This window comes from Canis lupus, chromosome 12 (assembly GCF_048164855.1).
Source record: "Canis lupus baileyi chromosome 12, mCanLup2.hap1, whole genome shotgun sequence".
In the NCBI taxonomy this organism is placed as follows: Eukaryota; Metazoa; Chordata; class Mammalia; order Carnivora; family Canidae; genus Canis; species Canis lupus.
Window position 1 is genome coordinate 14,561,547 of NC_132849.1, and position 20,601 is coordinate 14,582,147.

General features: G+C 36.6%; 1 protein-coding gene and 1 long non-coding RNA gene across 18 annotated transcripts in view; one reads left to right on the plus strand and one right to left on the minus strand.

Moving 5' to 3' along the window:
- The window catches only part of EXOC6B (exocyst complex component 6B), a 615,377-nt gene that overhangs the window by 169,689 nt on the left and 425,087 nt on the right, over window positions 1-20,601 (minus strand). For 10 of the 12 annotated variants that reach the window (XR_012004238.1, XR_012004237.1, XR_012004239.1 and 7 more), the window contains one exon: window positions 15,966-16,107. Coding sequence is in view for 8 of the 12 variants with exons in the window: in XM_072769830.1 (XP_072625931.1) it covers window positions 15,966-16,107 (142 nt within the window). In the remaining 4 variants the exon portion in view is untranslated. Of the gene's footprint in view, window positions 1-14,840; window positions 15,082-15,965; window positions 16,108-20,601 lie in introns of those variants that run through there. The other 2 variants (XM_072769838.1, XR_012004240.1) reach the window with 2 other exon arrangements.
- The window catches only part of LOC140601194 (uncharacterized), a 59,254-nt gene that overhangs the window by 2,886 nt on the left and 35,767 nt on the right, over window positions 1-20,601 (plus strand). For 5 of the 6 annotated variants that reach the window (XR_012004245.1, XR_012004247.1, XR_012004248.1 and 2 more), the window contains exons 2-3: window positions 7,510-7,610; window positions 15,928-16,012. This is a non-coding gene — a long non-coding RNA (uncharacterized lncRNA). The remainder of the gene's footprint in view (window positions 1-7,509; window positions 7,611-15,927; window positions 16,013-20,601) is intronic. The other variant, XR_012004246.1, reaches the window with a different exon arrangement.

A 20,601-nucleotide genomic window follows, 5' to 3' on the forward strand; every position in this document is an offset into this window, starting at 1 on the left:
ATATCATTCAGAAGAAAGGGAAGAGAATGACAGAAAGAAGACGAAAATGAATAGGCAAGTTTTACTGATGCCTACAAAGGAAAATAAAGGAAGAATTCTTTTTCTTTAATTCTAGGTTATATTATATAAAATGTTTGGTGTTATTTGCTATGAAACAGTCCCAAATCATTAGGCTGATCATGGCAATATAAAGAAAAATAACCACTGAAATTCTCACAGGCAATGAAATGAACAACCTATTCTTTCTTCTCTTTCAAACTCAATTTCTGCAAGAGCTGTTTACAAGCACTGATTCAACTTTATCTTCCACTCATTCCTGACCTCTCTGTAATCTGGTTTCTACCACTCCAACTTCCACTGAAAGTACTCTCTCTAAAATTTACTTTGGCTTCCTCCTTACTAAAGCAACACGTTTTCAGTCCTTATCTCACCTGACATTTGCATGTATCATGCAGCATTATATAAAATTATTCATTGCTTATCTGAAATTCAATTTTCCCCCTGAAGTTCACATTTAACTGGGCATCCTGTTTTTTTAATCTGGCAACCCTACGAGTTTCTGTATTTTGGCTTGCCCTCTTCTACGCATTTTTCACAATTTTGCCACAGTCATTTTCCTAAAGCAGAAAATGGCCATGTTATTCTCATGCACAAAACATATGACCAGCTCCCTATGTACCTAGAATAAAGTATATACTTCTCAACAAGTCTTCCAAGATCTAACACTGATTATATTTCCATTATTTTCTCTTGGCTGTCCCAGTTCATTTCACCCTATTCTCCATTCATAATGAACTAGTTTTAGTTTTCTAATATGCCATTTTTTTTTCCTCCCAGAATTTATACAAATACCTGCCTTAGACGGAACGTCCTTCCCAACCTACCTCATCCCATTTGAGTAGCTAACTCCTACCCATGTAGTTCATTGGATATCCTAGTCCAAATCATTCATATATAACAAATGAGTAAAAAGATTTTTAGAAAGAGTAAGTGTATTATTCACAGCCACTTAGTGACCAAGCAAAGAGAAAGACAAAAGTCACAGTTCACCCATTCAAGTATATATTATTCCACCAGTGACCCACCATACCACTTTCTCCTCCCAGGAAAGGAATGGAAAATAGAAGTAAAATATAGATCAAACATAATCACAGAACATTACAGGCAAAACTTATAAAATTCTATACATTGACTCACAGGAAACTTAGCTTTTCTAAATCAAAGTGTTGGCAATGATATTTCCCTCATGTTTTCCAAATTCCAATCTTAGAAGTATAAAAATTGTAAATGCTAAGGTGATCTTCTGGAGAAATTCAGGTCTCCTCAACTTCTATCTCTCTCTCATTCTCTCTCTCACACACACACACACACACACACACACACACACAGATAAAACAGAGGAAGAGAGAATGAAGATAAATTTTTATAATTTGTAATGCTAAAAGCATACTAGATGTTTTAACTCAAATCAGAATCTGTTAAATGCTGAAGAGCAAGTAATCATTGAAAGACATGAAGTGTTTTCTTTCAAAATGTCTTATGAAGAACTAGTACTTTCATCAATTTTTTGAGATTGTATAAGGTGTAGTAGATAGATTAGAATGTTATGGGAACTTCTTGCAGACCGGGGTAGAAGTCTGTCAACCTTCAACAATTAAAATAATTTTTTAAAAAGATTTATTTATTTATTTATGATAGACATAGAGAAAGAGAGAGGCAGAGACACAGGAGGAGGGAGAAGCAGGCTCCATGCAGGGAGCCCAATGTGGGACTCGGTCCTGGGACTCCAGGATCACGCCCTGGGCGGAAGGCAGGCGCTAAACCGCTGAGCCACCCAGGGATCCCCAATTAAAATAATTTTTAAATAAATATGGTATTTAATATGGCTTCCTGATTTATACCCTATAAAATGGCCCAATTAAAATAAGTTTACTAGCCTCAGCCCCAAAGACATGAAGTTAGAGTCAATGAAAATATGAAATGTATAAAATTCCTCAGTGTAAACACTTGAAGACAAGCGAGAGCAGTGAATGCATCAGGTATTTTTGGGAGACTCTGGCTTACTACAGGCATTAAGATTTGGGCCTACTTGACTATAAGGGATGTACAAATGGCTTGATGGAAGGAGGCAGTAATGCTAAAGAAGTAAATAACTTTCAGTTGAGGTGATGTTTGGAGCTAGCTGATATAGCAGAAAGAAATGGCCATATGTTGCACGGGGGCTAATGGTGAGGTCTCAGGTTTGCAATGATGAAGATGAGTGATTTTTCTACTGGCTCATTTCTCCCTAAAAATGCTTTTGGGTGTTTTAAAGCAAATCATAGGGATTAATGAAAAATTTAAAATTTTTTTTTTTAAGTTTCTAATGAAGAAATAGTCAAAAGGCTTTGGAAAGTAAGAAACTATTATGATATACCCCCTCTACTGTTTTACCAAGGTTTTACCAAGAAAACCTGTTTTACCAAGTCTGGGACCAGGGGCAAGTGACAGGAAAGTAGCAATAACCACAATATAGTTTTAATTCTTCTCCTTCTTTGAAATGGCATTTCTTAATTGTTCTGGTCCCTAAAATTCCCAAAGTGAATAAGATCTCAATGTTGTGAAAAAATAAGGAATAAAATCTGAAACAGCTAAAATGGAAAATGTAGAGAAAGAGGGAAGGAGCACCAAATTTGGAATAAGCAAACAAACAAACAAAATCTGGTATTCTCCTTTCCAAAACTATGCAGCAGGAAAATAGCCTTTTGGAAACTATCAGCTGTTTAAGGTAAATCTCCTGCCACCACCCGTCCCCACCACCCCCAAAATATCCATTGAAATAAAATCAGGAAGAAAAATTTAAATAATTTCAAAGAGGAATCAGTCACCATCCTTATTTAGAGATGGGGTTACCACATTTACCAGACAGAATTTAGGGTATTCAGAAAGTTTGCCACAGAAAGAGAACCTTAATTCAAAATTATGATCCTTCATGTATCAGGTCCTTCGTACTCCCTCAACACTATTAGGCCCTACAAACAATCCAAGGTAACATTCACTACCAGTAAAAGTACTTTGTCTGTGTTGGCCAATCTCTGGAAACCAACAGCAGGGCTTGACAGTGATATATAACAAGGTTAGAGTGGCACGATCCATCTCCATTTGCTTGACAAGGATGGCATCTTAGGCTATGGTGAGGAAGAGCAGGTTGTCTGCCCTCACTGCTCAGGTTGGCAGCACCTACTATCAAATGACCAGGTGTCTGGCAATGGGCTCAGGGAGACAATGACTTCCTTATCTTCTGGAATTCAAGGAACTTCAGCCCATAAACCAAAATAGCCGCCGAGTGGGTACTATTCATTGAACCATGTCTGAGGAGAGTCCTCTTATAGGGTACAGGGTCTATCATCCATAGTCAAAGAGAAGTGACATTGCCATTTTAATGGCAGGGAAGACTTCTATTTGGGTTCTCCAGAGCAGAGAGGCACATCATAATAGCATAGAACCTAGCATGACAAACCTTACAGTCATGGGAAGACAATAGCAAACAAAGCACGGCTTTTGTACTGTTTATTTTGGATAGAAGGAAGATACTTGGAGTTTGTGCTCTTCCTGCATCATTTTAGATCTGAAAATCCAAGCTCAACGCTGCATTTAAAAAGAACTGGTAAAAAAAAAAAGAACTGGTAAGGATTTGGGAAGTGGGGCAGGGACGAAGCCATGCAATCGGTAAATTTCTGAAGAAACTTTTGCATAATATATTGATTCAGAGATGTGTACCTGAGAAAATGATACCAGACTATGGCCTCTATTTTCATCCTATAAATTTCCACTGTACTTGAGGTTTTTTATTTTATTTTTTATTTTTAAAGATTTTATTTATTTATTCATGAGACCTACAGAGAGAGGCAGAGACATAGGTAGAGGGAGAAGCAGGCTCCCTGTGGGGAGCCCTTCTCAGGACTCAATCCCTGGACTTTGGGATCATGACCTGAGCCAAAGGCAGATGCTCAACCACTGAGCCACCCAGGTGTCCCTATACTTGAGTTTTAAATCTGACTTCTTGCACAGGATAGCTATAGGTCTTGCAGAGAAAGCAAAGAACGCAGAGAATGAACTCTCAATAACTGTATACATACATATGCAATGGCCAATTTCATGATTCTCCCTTGTAAATCTGTAAGTTTTGCTGCAGATACTGAATCAAAATGTGAATTAGAAACAGAAATACAAAATGAAACTGAGAAAAGGGGAAAACAAATGATAAAATGCATAAACAAAAATATGCTCTGTTAAGACTGGCTACCCAAATTCCTTTATACTTCCAGTAGAGAATGAAAGCATTATTGTAAAGAAGAGACATAAAATATTTTTCTGATTCCATTAACCAGTCAATCAACCAAAAGACAAAATTCATTAACCATGGAGCTTGCCTCATGGAGCAAGTTATTGTCTCCATCACATTAAAGGCAATAACGACTAATTATCCTTAGATTTGCCCATGTGCGGAGCACTGCAAATTATAAAAAAACAAGTTTATTTTTCTGTATATGAACCCAAAATCTATCATCAATCTTCTTACCTTAATGTTTCCCAGATGGAAGAGAGCAGAAAGTGAAAGCTTGCTTTAAAATTATAATTCAAAAAGATGAGGTTGAAGATAAAAGCTAAGGGATCTGAAATTAATGATACTGAAACACACAACATGTCCTTCAATAGTCTACTCACAGGTCATTTGCATCTTCGAGCACTATACAGACCATATGAAAAGAGGTATCTGTTATTTTCATATAACCTATAGAGATTGGGTTTAAAATTTTACTAAGCTCAAATTTCTTCCTTTTGACTCTCTTCAAACCTTCGCTTCTTAAGATGGTTCCCTTTTAAGACTTGAAGAGGTACCAAATGCTTAAGATACAATCTGAAAAGTGTCCTTTGGATCAAGTATAAAAAATATACTTTAATTGGAAAGGAAGTAAATTCTAAATTTTTCACAAGAATCCCTTAGGAAATGGTGCCATTTGTTACAATGATTTAACATTTCCAAGATTTATTTAATTTCGTAGAGAGCCAACTTCTCTCCTTTAAATCTATTTCTATCAGTACTCATGTCCCGATTGCCGAGTTTCCAAGAGATGTATTCATACCCTTTAGTGTCCTCTGAAATTCAGGACTGCTTAACATGTTTCATTGTGGCAACTCCAATTTTATCCACAACCACACCGACATCGCCAAAGGTTACTGCAGTGTGTCAGGTCTTCACTATACAGCTTGCCTTTCTTCCTGAGCCAATGTCATCCAAAAGTAAATAGTATTAAGATGACTGAGACAATCCTGGCTTAAAGAATTCTATAGAAAGTGTCTCTGAGAAAAAAATTATTAACCTATTCCAATGGTCATTGAATTTATAAGAGCCCTTGACAGTAATCACTCAGAACCTGCTCTCTGATTCCATACACTTTAGGTATAAATCCTCTGGAGAACATGGCATTGTATATAACTATATGAAAATTCTAATAAACATTTAACATTTACTGATGCTTACAAATATTTATGTATATAGGATCCATAAAGCATTTCATATGTATTATCTTATTTAATCCTTACAACTCTCTACATAAAATATCCACATGCTCTTTCCTCCCATAATAAATAATGCTATCTTTTAAAAAATTTTTATTTATTTATTCATGAGAGACACAGAGAGAGAGGCAGAGACACAGGCAGAGGGAGAAGCAGGCTCCCCATTGGGAGCCCGAGGCGGGACTTGATCCTGGGATTCCGGGATCATGCCCTGAGCGGAAGGCAGACGCCCGACCACTGACCCACCCAAACATCCCAATAGTGCTATCTTTAAACTAAATGGAAATTTAGAAATCATCTAGCCAAGGTATAAAGAAACCAAATGAAGATCCAGGCTTCGAAGGTCAATCTGTCTACCACCTACAATTTTAACTACTCCGTATTAGACAGTTTATATATTTCAAATTGACTGTTGGTGGCAAAGATGGCTTCATAATCCATAGAAGTTGGTGGGTAGGATATGTGTACTAAAGTTGCTAATCACTGCCCTTCTAGGTGTACATCCTCCTAAGAGAATACTCCTTAGGATTCCAACCATATTGCAGGCTGTCTTGCTATTATGCTCATCACATGATACCCACCCGAGCTTCTTGCTACTTATACTCCTTCTCATTCTCAGAGCTGACAGAAGAGCTCCAGAAACAGAGGCAGTTGATAATCAAGTCATTTTTATTCATTCAACCAATATTTATTAAGCAAGCACCATATGTCAGGCACTGTCCTAAGTGCTAAGGACACAGGAACCATCAGGGCAGACACAATTCCTAACCTAACTGATTTACTGTTTACCTTTCTCTTGGATTCTACGAAATGCATATAATTAAAATAAACTTTCCTTTTATTCCTTAACTGGTTTGAAGAGATTTCTGTACCTTACAAATACACATAGTCTAGTTAAGACAGATTATTAGGGATTGAGCTGGCAAACAAAAGACTTTAGAGAAAAAGTAGAATGTCTGAAATTGGTTAGCAGGTGATTGCAGGGAAAAGGGCATTGAGACCTCTCATTGTTTCCCAGGAAGTTGACAGTCTGAGGAATGTGGCAGCCAACCTCACAATGGAGGTATTTTCTTAAGTCCCCACTGAGGGTAAAGCTTTGGAGGACTAGGCTGTGCTGCCATTGATCAATTTAAAGAAATTGAAGAATATGAGTCATGAGAAAGCTTTGAACAACACTGAGCAAACATGAAAATGGGACAAACTCTGGTCCTTGCTAGAATGTGGAGCTCAAAAATCCAAGAAAACAAAGAACCATCATGAGTCTCTACTGCAGGAATTCCCTTTTATCTGCAGGTGGGCAGCTGAGTGGGTTGAAGATGAAGTGCATAACTTGATCTTTCAAGTTATGTATTGATATGCCAGCTATCTTCATAATCACCATATTTCCTTGATAAATGTAAGAATACTGCAAGAAATTGTGGAGCCTTGATCCCTCAGCTTTCTCCAGAATGCTCTCCCCCATGTCCTCCTTGCCAAAGCAGTAGCAGTCTGTTCCTCTATATTCCATCCCTCATTGAATCTTGCCCTGTGACTCAGATCTAAATACAACATGGGCTCAAAGGGTGATATGCAAAATAAAAGTAAAGAAGAAAAGAAGTATATCCAGAAGGTAATATAAATAAGAGTTTTCTAGGGACTCTCAGCAAAAACAGGGAAAACTGTAGGGATATGCATATTTGCACTACTTATTCAAGGACAACTAAACATAATTTGATTGACAAATTAATTACTATAGGGCATCTCCCTGGAAAAGCTTGATTGAATGTACTAGCTTGAAGTTATTTTAACAGTTTGCTTGGTGGGCTGAGGCAGATTTGGGTTTAGCACTGGCTTAGATGTTATTTAAGGGCCAGAACTCCTTTTGCATAATATAAACTTCAAAGGCTGCAAAAGAAGAATGATATAGTGTGGATGTGTCACATATGTTTTCCTTATGTTTCTCACCAGGGTCCTGAGGACTCTCTTCTCTCTCTCACACATCAAGAGGACATAGGTAATGGAATGCCTGAAGCCTTCTCTAAGACAGACTCATGTGTGAGTGACCAAAGGTAGATAATTAATTACATGGAATGGGAGTGAAGGATGGGTGGGTTCAAGTACTGTAGAAAATCAAAATAAATGAGTGCATTTATCCCAACTGGCAGTTGTTTGGGAATTTAGGGTTCACAGAGATCACTTTATAAAGATTCTTTAGTTCTGAAGCCCCAGTGGCAAAATCATAAGCAAGTCAGCCTATTAAGGTTTACCTGATTAACATTAGCTAAAACACACCTGAGTGTATCATGAGGTGACTCAAAGCCATTTATTTTAGTGAATATTTACAAAGATATTAAAATGTTAAAACGTCTAGGAACTACTGGATCTTTTGAGCTAAAATTAGTTCTTTATGGATGAAGAAAGCTATCTGATCTTTCCGTTAGAGTGGGGATTTACAGACGGTAAGTGACAAATGGTGTTCTGCCATTATGTTCTATCATAGTAGGCTCAGTGAGATCATGAATTTACTCTGAAGTTGTTTTCCAAAATCCTGAGTTTAGGCAGATTCTCCGATTCTCCACACTGGTTTCCTGACCTGTAAAGTGAGGGCTATTATGATAAGAATGGTGAAATGGAAGACTCTGGGGCCCTTCTCCAAACAGTAAACCAAGGCCAGATTAACTTGACCATTAAAGAAGTGAGAGAATTTGGCAATCTTACCTTATTGTTCAAGGACCGAGTTTATTCCGTGCAAAAGACTAATGGGTCCTGGGAAATGGATTCCTCCAAATTTTAAAAGATTCGATTTCTGCTGCATTTCTTTTTAACCAAATGTGCCCTGGATTTGGCTTAATTATATTATACTTTTAATATACCAATATTTTGAATAATTTAGGGACCTGAGTAGATAACTAAAAACCGAAAACATTTAACATTATAAACCAAATAACAGTGAAAGTGGGAAAGAAAATAAGAAAAACACATAAAAGCATATGGATAAAGAAATGATTAATGTAAATAAATCAAATAGATGTTTATAAATGATTTTATATACATTATCTCAGTTCACTTCCTAACAATACTGTGAGACAAACAGAATAGAGATTAATATTTTTAGTTTGTTGATGGACTCAGGGAGATTAAATAAGTTGATTTATTCACTTTCATGGCTTGAATTACCATGCAGAAATAGGCTGAAGCTCCCAACTCATCTCTATCATGCATCTCTATACTGTAACAGTCTTATTACTGGTCTTGAAGGCTCCTGATAAATTGCAGAGTCCTTTTCAAAAATACAAACCTAATCAAGTCACTCTCCTATTTAAAATCCACTGTTTTCCATTTTATCTCCAGCCTCCAGCCTGGTACTCTACACAGAGTAGGGGCTCCACATATATTTGTTGAGTAAGTGAACAGATTACTGAATTAATGCTGCAACCAAGTAGTTGAGCTTGCCTATGATCCTAGACCTCTTTATTTAGAATGCACAAAGGGAAAGCTTAGGAAATTCCAAATCCAGACACAGACTGACTAGGAAGTACAGGAATGATATAGCAATCCAAGTTTGGCTAAAGAAATAAAGTACTAGGCTATCGAGACTTCCTAGTATTCAAAATCCAGTTTCTCAGCCAGGTTCCAGTGCTCCAACATCCAAAACCAAATCTAAGACATACTAATGTATGAAAGTGTAAGATGAAATCTATACACAGCAGAAATACCCAGAGGTCACTGGCAATTACGAAAGGGAAAGGAGTATTTTCTTCACACCTCCTGAATTCCTAATAGCCTCCACTTTAAAGGTAGGTGGTTTAGTAGCCTGTCAGGAAGAATTGCATAACAACAACATTTCTACTAGATGATGCCCTCAGCATAGGTACTATTTCTAGTAAGCAGCTGAGCCAACTGACTGTTATCTTACAAGAGCATCATTCCGAGAATCGGAAAATCGTTGGTTCTGGATCAGACCTTTCAGGACAACTGCAGAAGTTTCACAGACAGCTACCAAAAACAAAAATAAATTTCTTATGCCAAATAAAAGGGCCTCTCCAAACCTACCTGATTCATAAACTAACCAAAGATTTGAGTGGCCTACAAAAGACCTCTGAGCGTTCTGGATATGTATTAGCTGCTGGGCTGCTACTGCTAATGGTAAGCGGAGAAGCCACCACTTAATTCATGGTTACTGTTTTGCCGGCCATGAAATAAACCCTTTCATGCATTCTCTTATTTAATTCTGTGTTATTAGTTGCTATTATTATCCCTGTTTCATAAATGGTGCTGTGAGAAGTTAAAGAATTTACACATGGCCACACTAAATCCAAGTGGTGATTTGAATCCATTTGGTTGAACTGACTCTGAACTCTATGTTCTTACTGACTACACTATACTAGCTAAATATCTCAGGCTCATGGTAATGCATACAATTCCTCTATGTACTTGGGATCTAGGAAAATGGCAGCCCAGGCCTCAGAGGCAAACACTCAAGGTACATTCACATTCTACCTTGTCCAGAGTTTGATTTCTTTCAGGACCTATACAGTTCTTGCAAGGACTCACAGACAATAGAGAAAATACTGCATGCACACACCACTGGGTAGAAAGATGTAAGTGTTAATTATCTTGTCATTTGGGGCTGCTTTTATACGCCTCTGTATAGTTACTTGAATCTTATGTATCATTTCTTTAAGATTTTTTTATAGACCACTGAGCATCTAAAGAAAAAAAGAATTAGGGGGATGGTATAGCAAAAAACATAGAATAGAATTCTTTCTTTTAAAGTAAAATAAATGGCCATGAAAGTTTCTTGACAGACAAATTACTGACAATCAGAAATGAAACATTAAAACTGATGAACCTTAGTGATTCCACAATATACGGAGGAAAAAAAATGCTTATTGGAGACACTGTCAGGTCCTACAAATGTTGGCTTTGAGCTGATCCTAAGTCTGAAAGGCTATGGCCAATATCAAATGGCTTTTCAGATATAGTACTGGCTCTCTGGAACCCCTTTGGCAGGTTAACAAACTCTATTAGGTTTCCACCCTTTCATTAAGTGATCTGTTCACCTTTTAGCCTTAACTGAAAGCTAGCTCTCTGCGAAGGATACCAATTCGCCTACAGTTCTCTCAAGTAGAAGCTGCTCATTCTACATAAAATGTACTTCAGTATCAGGCCTAACATGGGTATCTTCCTTATTCCCCAGTGCTTCTCCTAGGCCATCACTCCTCTTCCTCTAGGCTCATATATTTTAGCCTTATCACCTCCAATCCTTTTTATCTTTTAGTTCTGACAAGATGTAGTCATGTAGTGATTCCCAATCATTCATCAGACTTATTGTTAAACCAATGCCACTGGTTGGTTGCCCACCCCAAAGCCCCATTCTTCCTTCTCTGTATATCAGAATGAAGTTCTACTCTTTCCTCAAAACTTCGAAATGAATGACTTTATACCCAATATTAAAAATCAATTTTGACTGGTCTAGCCCATCATCAAGCATATTTTATCCTCCTGGTAAATAATTGGTTAAGACCCAGGCACATAAAACAATTTGGATTAATTAGATGCGCGGATCTGATGGATGATTTCTAGAAAAAAATTCTATGGCTGCTGGATATTATCATTTCTGAATATAATCTCTGGAATGTATTTATTTCAGAATGATGAGATTATGGTGATTTTTCTCTTTGTACTTTTCTTTTTTCCCCCAAAAATTCCACAAAAAGCAGGGTTTTTTTCTGCAAAATATAAAATTTTTAAAAAGCATGAGAAGATATTTACTTGATTATTCTGGTACTGGTCATGATGGAGTAATAGGAAGAGGACTCATCTTATCACCAGATTAAAAAAACTAAAAACGAAACCCCAAATTGGACGAAGCATGTGAAGGAATGGTTTTATAGAGATTAGACAGTCAGTGCAGCACTGTGATCTCTGAAAGAAGGAAAACAAACCAGGTAAACATACCTAGAGGCAGCTTCCAGGCTGTGAAGCAAAGCGGGCATAGGGAGGGAATCCAAACAAAGCATGGCAGTCTGAGTTGAAAAGTCACAGACTATAGTCCAGAATGCCAAGGAAATTAGTATTTCCAGGGCCAAATACCAGAGTGGTAGAAGCTACAAATCAAGAGAACTCAGGAAAACTTCAGAAGGTTCTCACTGAATACTTGGCTGGGTACTAATCTATGCATATATGAGAAGAAAGTACCCAAGACTGGGGAAAGGACCACCAGAAATAAATAGGCAGAATAATTTACGGAGCTTTTACAGAGCTGGGCATATTTTGTATGCCCACCAGCCAGAATCGAAAGGTCTCCTGATAGGTGGGACATGAGGTAGAATCCTTCAAAAGGTGTTGTTCTGGATTTGGGGTTAATAAGACCTAGATAAAGAGTGGCTCTGGACCCAATATAAACATAAAAGCAAGAGTTGAAAGATTCCAACCAATCCCATATAATGTAAATGCGAGTCACGACAAAAATCTAACACTATTTAAAGGAATGTAACAAAACACAGCACCAATAACATAAAATATTAGATGTCAGATATCAGAGCTTCCCCATGTGGTCCCCCCACAAGCTGATCTGGGTTTCCTCACATTGTGGCGGCCTCAAGGTAGACGGACTTTGTTAGCAGCAGCTAACAAAGGTGATGGTGGCTGCACTACCTTTTATGATCTAGCCACTTAAGTTAAAACAGCCACTTTTGTCACACTCTATTAGTTATGATCAAGTCACAAACTTGCCCAGATTCAAGAAAAGGGGAGTTAAATGTCCCATCTTAATAAGGTAGTGTGAAGGTTCTAGAAAAAGATGTGGGGAAGGCGATACTACTATAGACATCTTTGAGCAATGTAATCTGCCTCATAGATCTGAGTGAGCATCTAGTACTTCCCTTCAGTTGGAAAAACTACCTTTTAAATGAGTTGTAGTGCAAACCTGGCAAACAAATTTTCTTAACTTCTCTTTACTTGAAATGCCTTTATTGTATCTTGATTTTTGAAGGATATTTTTTACACGACATAGAGTTTTAGGTTCACAGGCCTTTTTGTTTTTCTTTCCTTTCAGTACTTTGAAGATATCCTATTGCCTCCTGGTAACACTGTTTCTGATAATAAGCAGTCATTTTTATCATTGCCTTTCATTATGTAATATGTCTTTTCTTCTTGGGGCATTTTTAAGATTTTCTCTTTTATTTATTTTTATTTTTTAGTAATCTAACATAATGTACTTGGGTGTGGCTTTCTGTTTATCCTGCTAAAGATTCATTGAGCTTTTTGAATCAATGCATTAATGTTTTTTATCAAACCTGGGAACAATTTCAGCTATGGTTGAAAGTACTAAATATATTTATATGCAGATTTTTAAAGGCCCTATTATTTTCAACATTTCTGTTATCAGTGGGTCTATTTCTATTGCCTGTCACTTCTTGTTAGGGGTCACATTCTCCTGTTTCTTTGCATGTTAAATCTTAGCCTTTTGCTGTGAAATTGTTGAGGCTATGTGGTTAAGAGTCTGAAATTTTTTGTGTGTTCCTCATCCTTCAAAGACAGTTGAGTTTTGTCTTGGCAGGCGATTGTTTTATTGGTAGGTTACCTTTATTTTGTTAGGTATCATTATTTGGCTTTCTTAGGATGTATGAAGATTGGCTCTTACTCTAGAGCTTGAATACTCTTAAGGCCTAACTTTTGGGGGTCTTATTGAGTGCAAGATGATTAGCTGGTCTCTCAACTTTGGTTGGCCAGAATTCCAATGTCTCTTAGCACTCACAGATCTTCAGTGGCTGTTCTCTGCCAGGCTTCCCAGGATTTTACCCTGCACACAGCAACTTAGTTTTTGACCATCAGAGACTCAAAGGCTCTCTGATGTAGACTTCTAGAGCTACTTCTCTAAACAATTCCTTGCTCTCTTGTATCTTGCCCCACAAAAAACCCAGCTGCCTCACCAGCCCTATATATTAATCTCTGGTTTTTGTTTTGTTTTGTTTTCTGTGCAAAACTCTGCTTTTGATTTGGGCTCTACTTTACTGTGCAGCTGTTTGGACAGTAAGTAACCCCAGACAGAAAATGAGAGTGAATGTCAGGTTTATCTCGTACATTTCCCCTTTCTGAAAGATCACAACTTTGTGCTACTACCCAATACATGAAAAGAATTGCTTTCTGCATTTTATCCAGTTTTACAGAAGTTTATAGCAGAAAGGTAATGTTGATAACTGTTACTGTGTGGTGACTAAAACTGGAAGTCTCTAGTAAGTAATTCATTAAAAACAGCATAGCCAATAAAAGCTTAATTTCTAGTCATCAAAAGTCAAACAAGAGAAACTAACAGGCAGCAAAAATAAAGAGATAGAGAAAAAGTATTAGCAGACTTTTAGAATTTTCCACTAATTTTTCTTAGAGTCAGAAAAAAATTTCAAGTTGTCATATCATTTTTGTTCATTTTCATTTCTGACACCACAATGAACATCAGAACACTCTTTATTTCTTCCTTCTTCTTCCTAACCAGAACTAATTTTATGTTCAACTCCAAGGGGATGACTCATGATGAATCAACTATCCTAATAATGATGGTCTTCTATCACTTTGCCAGATAATCTTGTGGCCTCCCTCAGAGGTGGAGGTAACCATGGAACTGTATTATTACCAATGAGACATACGGGGAAGCTTGTTAGGTGTCTCCTGAAAAGGTTTTAATTTTCTTAATAAAAGGACTAAGTGACACTGGCCTCTTTTTCCTGTCTTGAATGTAAATCTCCTCTTATTTTTTTTAAAAATTGAAGTATAGTTGGCATACAATATTAGTTACAACATAATGATTTGACAATTACACGCGTAACAAAATGCTTACCACAAGTATAGTTACCATACCACCGTACAAACTTACTACCCTAATAACTATACTCCCTAAGCTCTAATTTTCATCTCTGTCATTTTCTTATTTTTTAAGTAGAATTTTGTATCTCATCTACATCACTTATTTTATCCACCCCTCACTCTCCCTCTGGCGATCACAGTTTTCTCTATTTATGAGTCTATTTCTGTCTTTTTTGTTTTATTTTTTAGATTCCACATTAAGTGAACATATATTATTTGTATTTTTCTTTCTGACTTATTTTACTTATAGCATAAGACTCTCCAGGTCCATCCATGTTGTTGTGAATGGCAAGATTTCATTCTTTTATGGTTGAATAATATTCTATCATAGAGATATGTCACATCTTTATCCATTCATCTATCTATGGACACTTAGGTTGTTTCCATATTTAGCTATTGTAAGTAATGCTGCAATAAACACAGGGATACATATATCTTTTCATATTACTGTTTTATTTTCTTTAGATAAATATTTAGATGCAGAATTATTGGGTCATATGCCATTTCTGTTTCTTTTTTCTTTTTTTTTTTTTTTTTTTTTGAGGGAATGTGATCTCTTCTGACTATAATATGTATGAAGAGGAAAAGTCCACACTTCCAAGTATGGCAGAGGAGAGGGAACAAAAGAGTCTGGGTCCTTGAAATATCAATTTAATTTCACTCATAACGTGGAATCTAAAAAACAAAACAAATGAATAAACAAACAAAAAGCAGAATCAGGCCTATAAATACAGAGAACAAACTCATAGTTGTTTGGGGGATGGTAGGATGGGCAAATGTGTGAGGGGAAGTGGGAGATACAGGCTTCCAGTGAAGGAATGAATAAGCCATGAGTATAAAAGGCACAGCATTAGAAATATAGTCAACAATATTGTAATAGCATTGTATGGTGATAGATGGTAGTGCACTTGGAGTGAGCATAGCATAAGGTATAGAGAAGCTGAACCACTATGGTGTATGCCCGAAACATTGTGTGTCTACTAAAAAAAAAAGCCCAAGTCCTTGATGACATCACTGAGTAACTAAATCAATATAGCAACCAACTGTCTCCAAGAAAAATAAAACCTATTTTTTAAAATCACTCTAACATTCTCTGTTTCTACCTGTAATAGAAAACATTTCTGACTGGTAAGTGCACACACCTTTGTTCTTTAGATGAAGAAGAGTTTGTAGATAAGATGTAAAAATGGTTTTAAAATATTAAAAAAAAGTAGTTGGGAACTGTATTCTTTTGAAGGCTTTCGACTAATCAGGTTTTCTTTGATGTGCATTAAATGCATGTCTGCCTTATATCCCCACCCCTGGGATTGCAAACTTGTTTGTGGCCAGAGATCTATATTCTGCATAGGGGCCTTGGCACTTCTGGGTGCTCAAATTAGCTTGCTGATAGGCTATTTCTACACGCCTTTCAAGTTGTCTCTATCATCCAGGTATTCATCAACTCCATCAGGAACAAAGACCCCACAGACCTAAGCTTATCTTTTTCTTTTTTTTTTTTCATGGGCGTGAGTACACACACAGGTAAAACAAACAAGTAAAGAGATGCTTCACTGTCTTACGTTCACATTCTCTGACATCCAAGTTGAACTGCTGTAATGCTCCCAAGGTGAGTTGTCTTACTTCAGCTTCCAGCAAAAGTTGCATCAAGGATGTGGCTAAATGCTTGCAAGCTGACATACATGCTGTCTGGGCCACCTTTCCCTGAAATAGAAGAGTGTAAATCATAATGTTATTGGACTAAAAGGAAATCCCAACAAAAATTACAATAATTTTTTCTTTTTTTTTTTTTAAGATTTTATTTGTTTATTCATGACAGACACACAGAGAGGCAGAGACACAGGCAGAGAAAGAAGCAGGCTCCTCACAGGGAGCCCGATGCAGAACTCGACCCCCGGACCCCAGGATCACACTCTGAGTCAAAGGCAGATGCTCAACCGCTGACCACCCAGACGTCCCAATAATTTATTTTTCATAATTAGGGATTTCTTTAAGATTTTCTCCAGTATGATATCCTTGGCATTCAATAATCTTGGATTAATAGCACCTGGTGGCAATCATCTTCACTACTACCTTCATTACCATGAGTTATATAGCTATAACATTAAAATTCATAAAGCCCAGCTATTTATTCAAGAAGCGCTTTCCCCCCAAAATACACAGTAGACAAATAATATTCAAAACCTTAATTAAACTAAAAAGGGATTTTTCTTCAGAGGGTAAATTTCAAAGTCCCTTCCAAAATTACTAGAATCCTTAAAAAACAAATGTAAACAAAATTCCCTAATTTATCTAGAAACTATAGTGTTATCAAAGAGGAAGACAAACCATGAGAGACTCCCAACTCTGGGAAACAAAGGGTTGCAGAAAGGGAGGTAGGTGAGGGGATGGGATAACTGGGGGATGGGCACTAAGGAGGGCACATGATGAGATGAGCACTGGGTGTTATACTCTATGTTGGCAAACTGAATTTAAATAAAATTAAAAAAAAAAGAAACCAGAATGTTTACTGCTTTATTGATTGAACACATTAAAAAATGTAAAGAAAAATCCAAATTTTCTGAAAAAAATAAATAAAAGGATTTTTATTTTTTATTTTTTTTTATAATGAACACTGAGGAATGCCTAACTGGCTTAGTTTGTGGCATATGTAACTCTTGATCTCGGGGTTGTGAGTTCAAGCCCCACGTAGGGTGTAGAGATTACTTTAAAAAATACAATATAATCTTTAAAAAAATTGTTCCTCATCTATACAGTTCTGTTTGGATGTTCTGAAGATCCACACTCTAGAAGATTTAAGACAAGTGGAAATACTTAGGGACTACTGTACAGGCCAACTAAAAAAGAGGCAATGGAAGCATATTGAATCCTAAAGAGAAAAGTCAACATTATAAATGAAACCTACATTAAATGGCTTGCTTTCAGTTAAACCCACTGGAGACCTGAAACAGGTAGCACACCAAGGAGAACCAGAGAGTTCAACAGTAACAGGCTCTGGGTGAACAATCAGAGGGGGCAGATCCAAGCTGTGAGAAGCCCTGTGGCTTTTCCACAGAGAGAGTGGGAATAGAATGAAGGAAGGAGGGTAAGACTAAACCAGATCAGAAGCCAGAGAAAAGGGTAAGAAACTATCTTTTGGGCATTAGCATACACCCAAGGTGGCTGGACTTAAGCAGGTGACATCTTATGCTATTTCATTTCATTTGCAGAATCACTGCCACAAGTTGGTATTCTTTTTTTCTTGTAGATGAATACACTTCTGTGAAGTTCAGAAATTTTTATGAAATCAAATGGCTATTTATTAAGCATTTCTACCCAGTCCTAAATCTGTATCTTTCCAGTAAACCATCACCTAAAAAGCAGTACTAAATCTTATACTGTCTTACAGGGAAACATTGAGCAAAAACTGGTCCAGATGGTAACAAGGTTAATGGGTCATCCAAGATGTAGACTAGGCCCACATAGGTAAGATAGTGGTAATTCAGGAGCCAACTCTTCAAATACTGAGTATTGGCTGCGGTGTCCTTCTTAACATGTGGCCCAAAGTAATCACCTAGGCCAAGATAGATGCTTAAAGAACCCAACAAGCTGAACATGGAGATGTTGTGAAAATCAAAGAGCTAAAAGCCCGATGAAGCTAGAGGCTGAAGAAGATAGCATTTGAAAGGCTTGTTTCAGCAGCCAAAATAGGTTGCCAAGGAGAAGCAAAACTGGACCGGTAAAATGAAAATAAGATAGCTGAGAGTCAGAAAGTCCCAATCTTTATTCTCTACTACTTACTGGCTGTGTAATTTGGGATAAGATAGTTGATACTCCTGACTCCTGATTCATCTAAAAATAGTAAATGGTTTATTACCCTTAATGTATTAACATGAAACATAGACTTGGCTTTCAAGTCCTCATCAATATATATCAATCAAGAAAGCCAAATGCACTTATACATTATCAAATGTTATACTACTCTTAACATATTGAGTTATTTAACTGCCCTCCAATTACTTTCCATTCTACTCCCCTTCAAGCTAATTATTTATTCCTAAACAAAGTGATAATTGCAGAAATGAATGTTTCCAGTGTTAAATATTTTGCCAACTCTAGAAAGCATTTTGGAACTTTGCTAATTCACAGTCCACTACCCATTCTTTTTTCATTTCTGGTTTCCGTTACCACCACAGTGTCCATAGGTTTTCTAAGAAAGGATAAACATAGACTCAGTCAAAATCACCAACATATCATGCAAAAAAAAAAAAAAAAAGGTGGTTTCACCCTCTTAAGTAATCTTTTTTTAAAAAAAAAACAAATGCATTTTCTTTTCTTTTTTTTTTTAAGATTTTATTTATTTATTCATGAGAGACACACACACACACACACAGAGAGAGAGAGAGAGAGAGAGGCAGAGACACAGGCAGAGGGAGAAGCAGGCACCATGCAGGGCGCCCGACGTGGGACTCGATCCCGGGTCTCAAGGATCACGCTCTGGGCCGAAGGCAGGTGCTAAACCGTTGAGCCACCCAGGGATCCCCTCCAAAGAATATTATTAAACTCAATTAGAGAACCTGAATAAATATCCACTCATTAAAATCATGCATAATTCCCTCCATTCTAAACAAACAACAGCTTAAAAAAAAAGGCCCAAGGATGATAGTCAAAATATCCTGGACAACATATATAGTGTTATTTAAGCCATTACTAGGCCTACAATGAGATGGTGAACCCCTAGTAATAAAAAATAAGAAAAACATAATAAAAATAAAAGAAAATAATTCCTACTTAACTTGTCATGAGAAATTAAGAAGTCCAAAGAGAAAAGCATTGTCCAAAGAAAACTGGGAATATATATTCAGGATGTGAATGTAAGGAGAAGTCAGAGGAGGGATTTACCAGATGCTTTACACCTGGTTCTGAGACTTATCCACTTGCTTCACTTTTTTATTCTCAGTCACCTTTTAAGAAACCCAAGAAATCTTAAAAAACAAAAAACAAAAAAAAAAAACAAAAACAAAAAACAAAACAAAAACAAAAAAAAAAAACACTTTTTGCTACATATGAGGTATACTTACAAGCAGTACCTGGGCGAATCTTAAGAATATAGCTTGATGACCTTTTCATATGTAAAAACCTATAAAACTACCATCCAGCTCAAGATACAGAACATTTCCATAGACTCAGAAGCTCCCCAAGTTGCCTTTAAAATCGGTAGACCCACCCACACCATGAGATAACTCTTCTGACATACAGCCCCATAGGTTAGCTCTGGCTGCTCTTCAACTTCATATAAAAAGATTTCTCCAGGCCTCTTTTATACCCAGCTTTTTTTCACTCAGCATGTTTTTGAGATTCATCTAGGTTATTTCATGTATCTATAGCTTGTTCCTTTTTATTGCTGAAGAGTATGAGTAAATCACAATTTGTTCATTTTTTTTTTTTTTTACTGGTATGTATTTGGGTTATTTCTATTTGGAAGCTATTACAAATAAAAGTCTTTAAGTGGAAATATTCATTTTCCTTGGAAAAATACCTAGGTGGGAGATTGCTAGATCATAGGGTAGTTATATATTTAATTTTATCAGAAACTGCCAAAGTTCTTCAGAGTGACTGTGCCATTTCATATTCCCATGAGTAATGTATGAGCTATCCCATAGCCTCTCCGACACTTGATATTGTAAAAACCTTTTGAATTCATGCTATGTTGCCAGAGTATAGTGGTATCTTATTGTGGCTTCAATGTGCATTCCTTCAGAAGTAATTCTATTGAAGCATATTTTCATACCTTCTGGTCAAACGGATATCCTCTTTCAAAAGGTACTTGTTCAAGTTTTTCTCCATGTAGTGAGTAGACGTGGAGACTATCAAACATGTTTTTATTTCTTTTTAAAAATATTTAGTGAAATTCTAGTTAATATACAATGTAATATTAGTTTCAATATAGTGTACAATATAGTGTTCAATATTAGTGTACAAGATAGAGATATTGCATAGGCACCTTTGTTGAAAATCAGGCTCCCTATTCTGTTCCTTGATCTTTTTGTCAAACTTTATGCCAATACTTCACTCTCTTACTTACTAAAGCATTATAGTAAATACAGAAACCAGGCAGCATAAAGTTCCCTAACATTCTTCTTCTTTTTCAAAATAGTCTTAGTTATTTTATTTTAGGCTTTGAATTTTCATAGAAATCTTAAAATCAGCTTATTAACA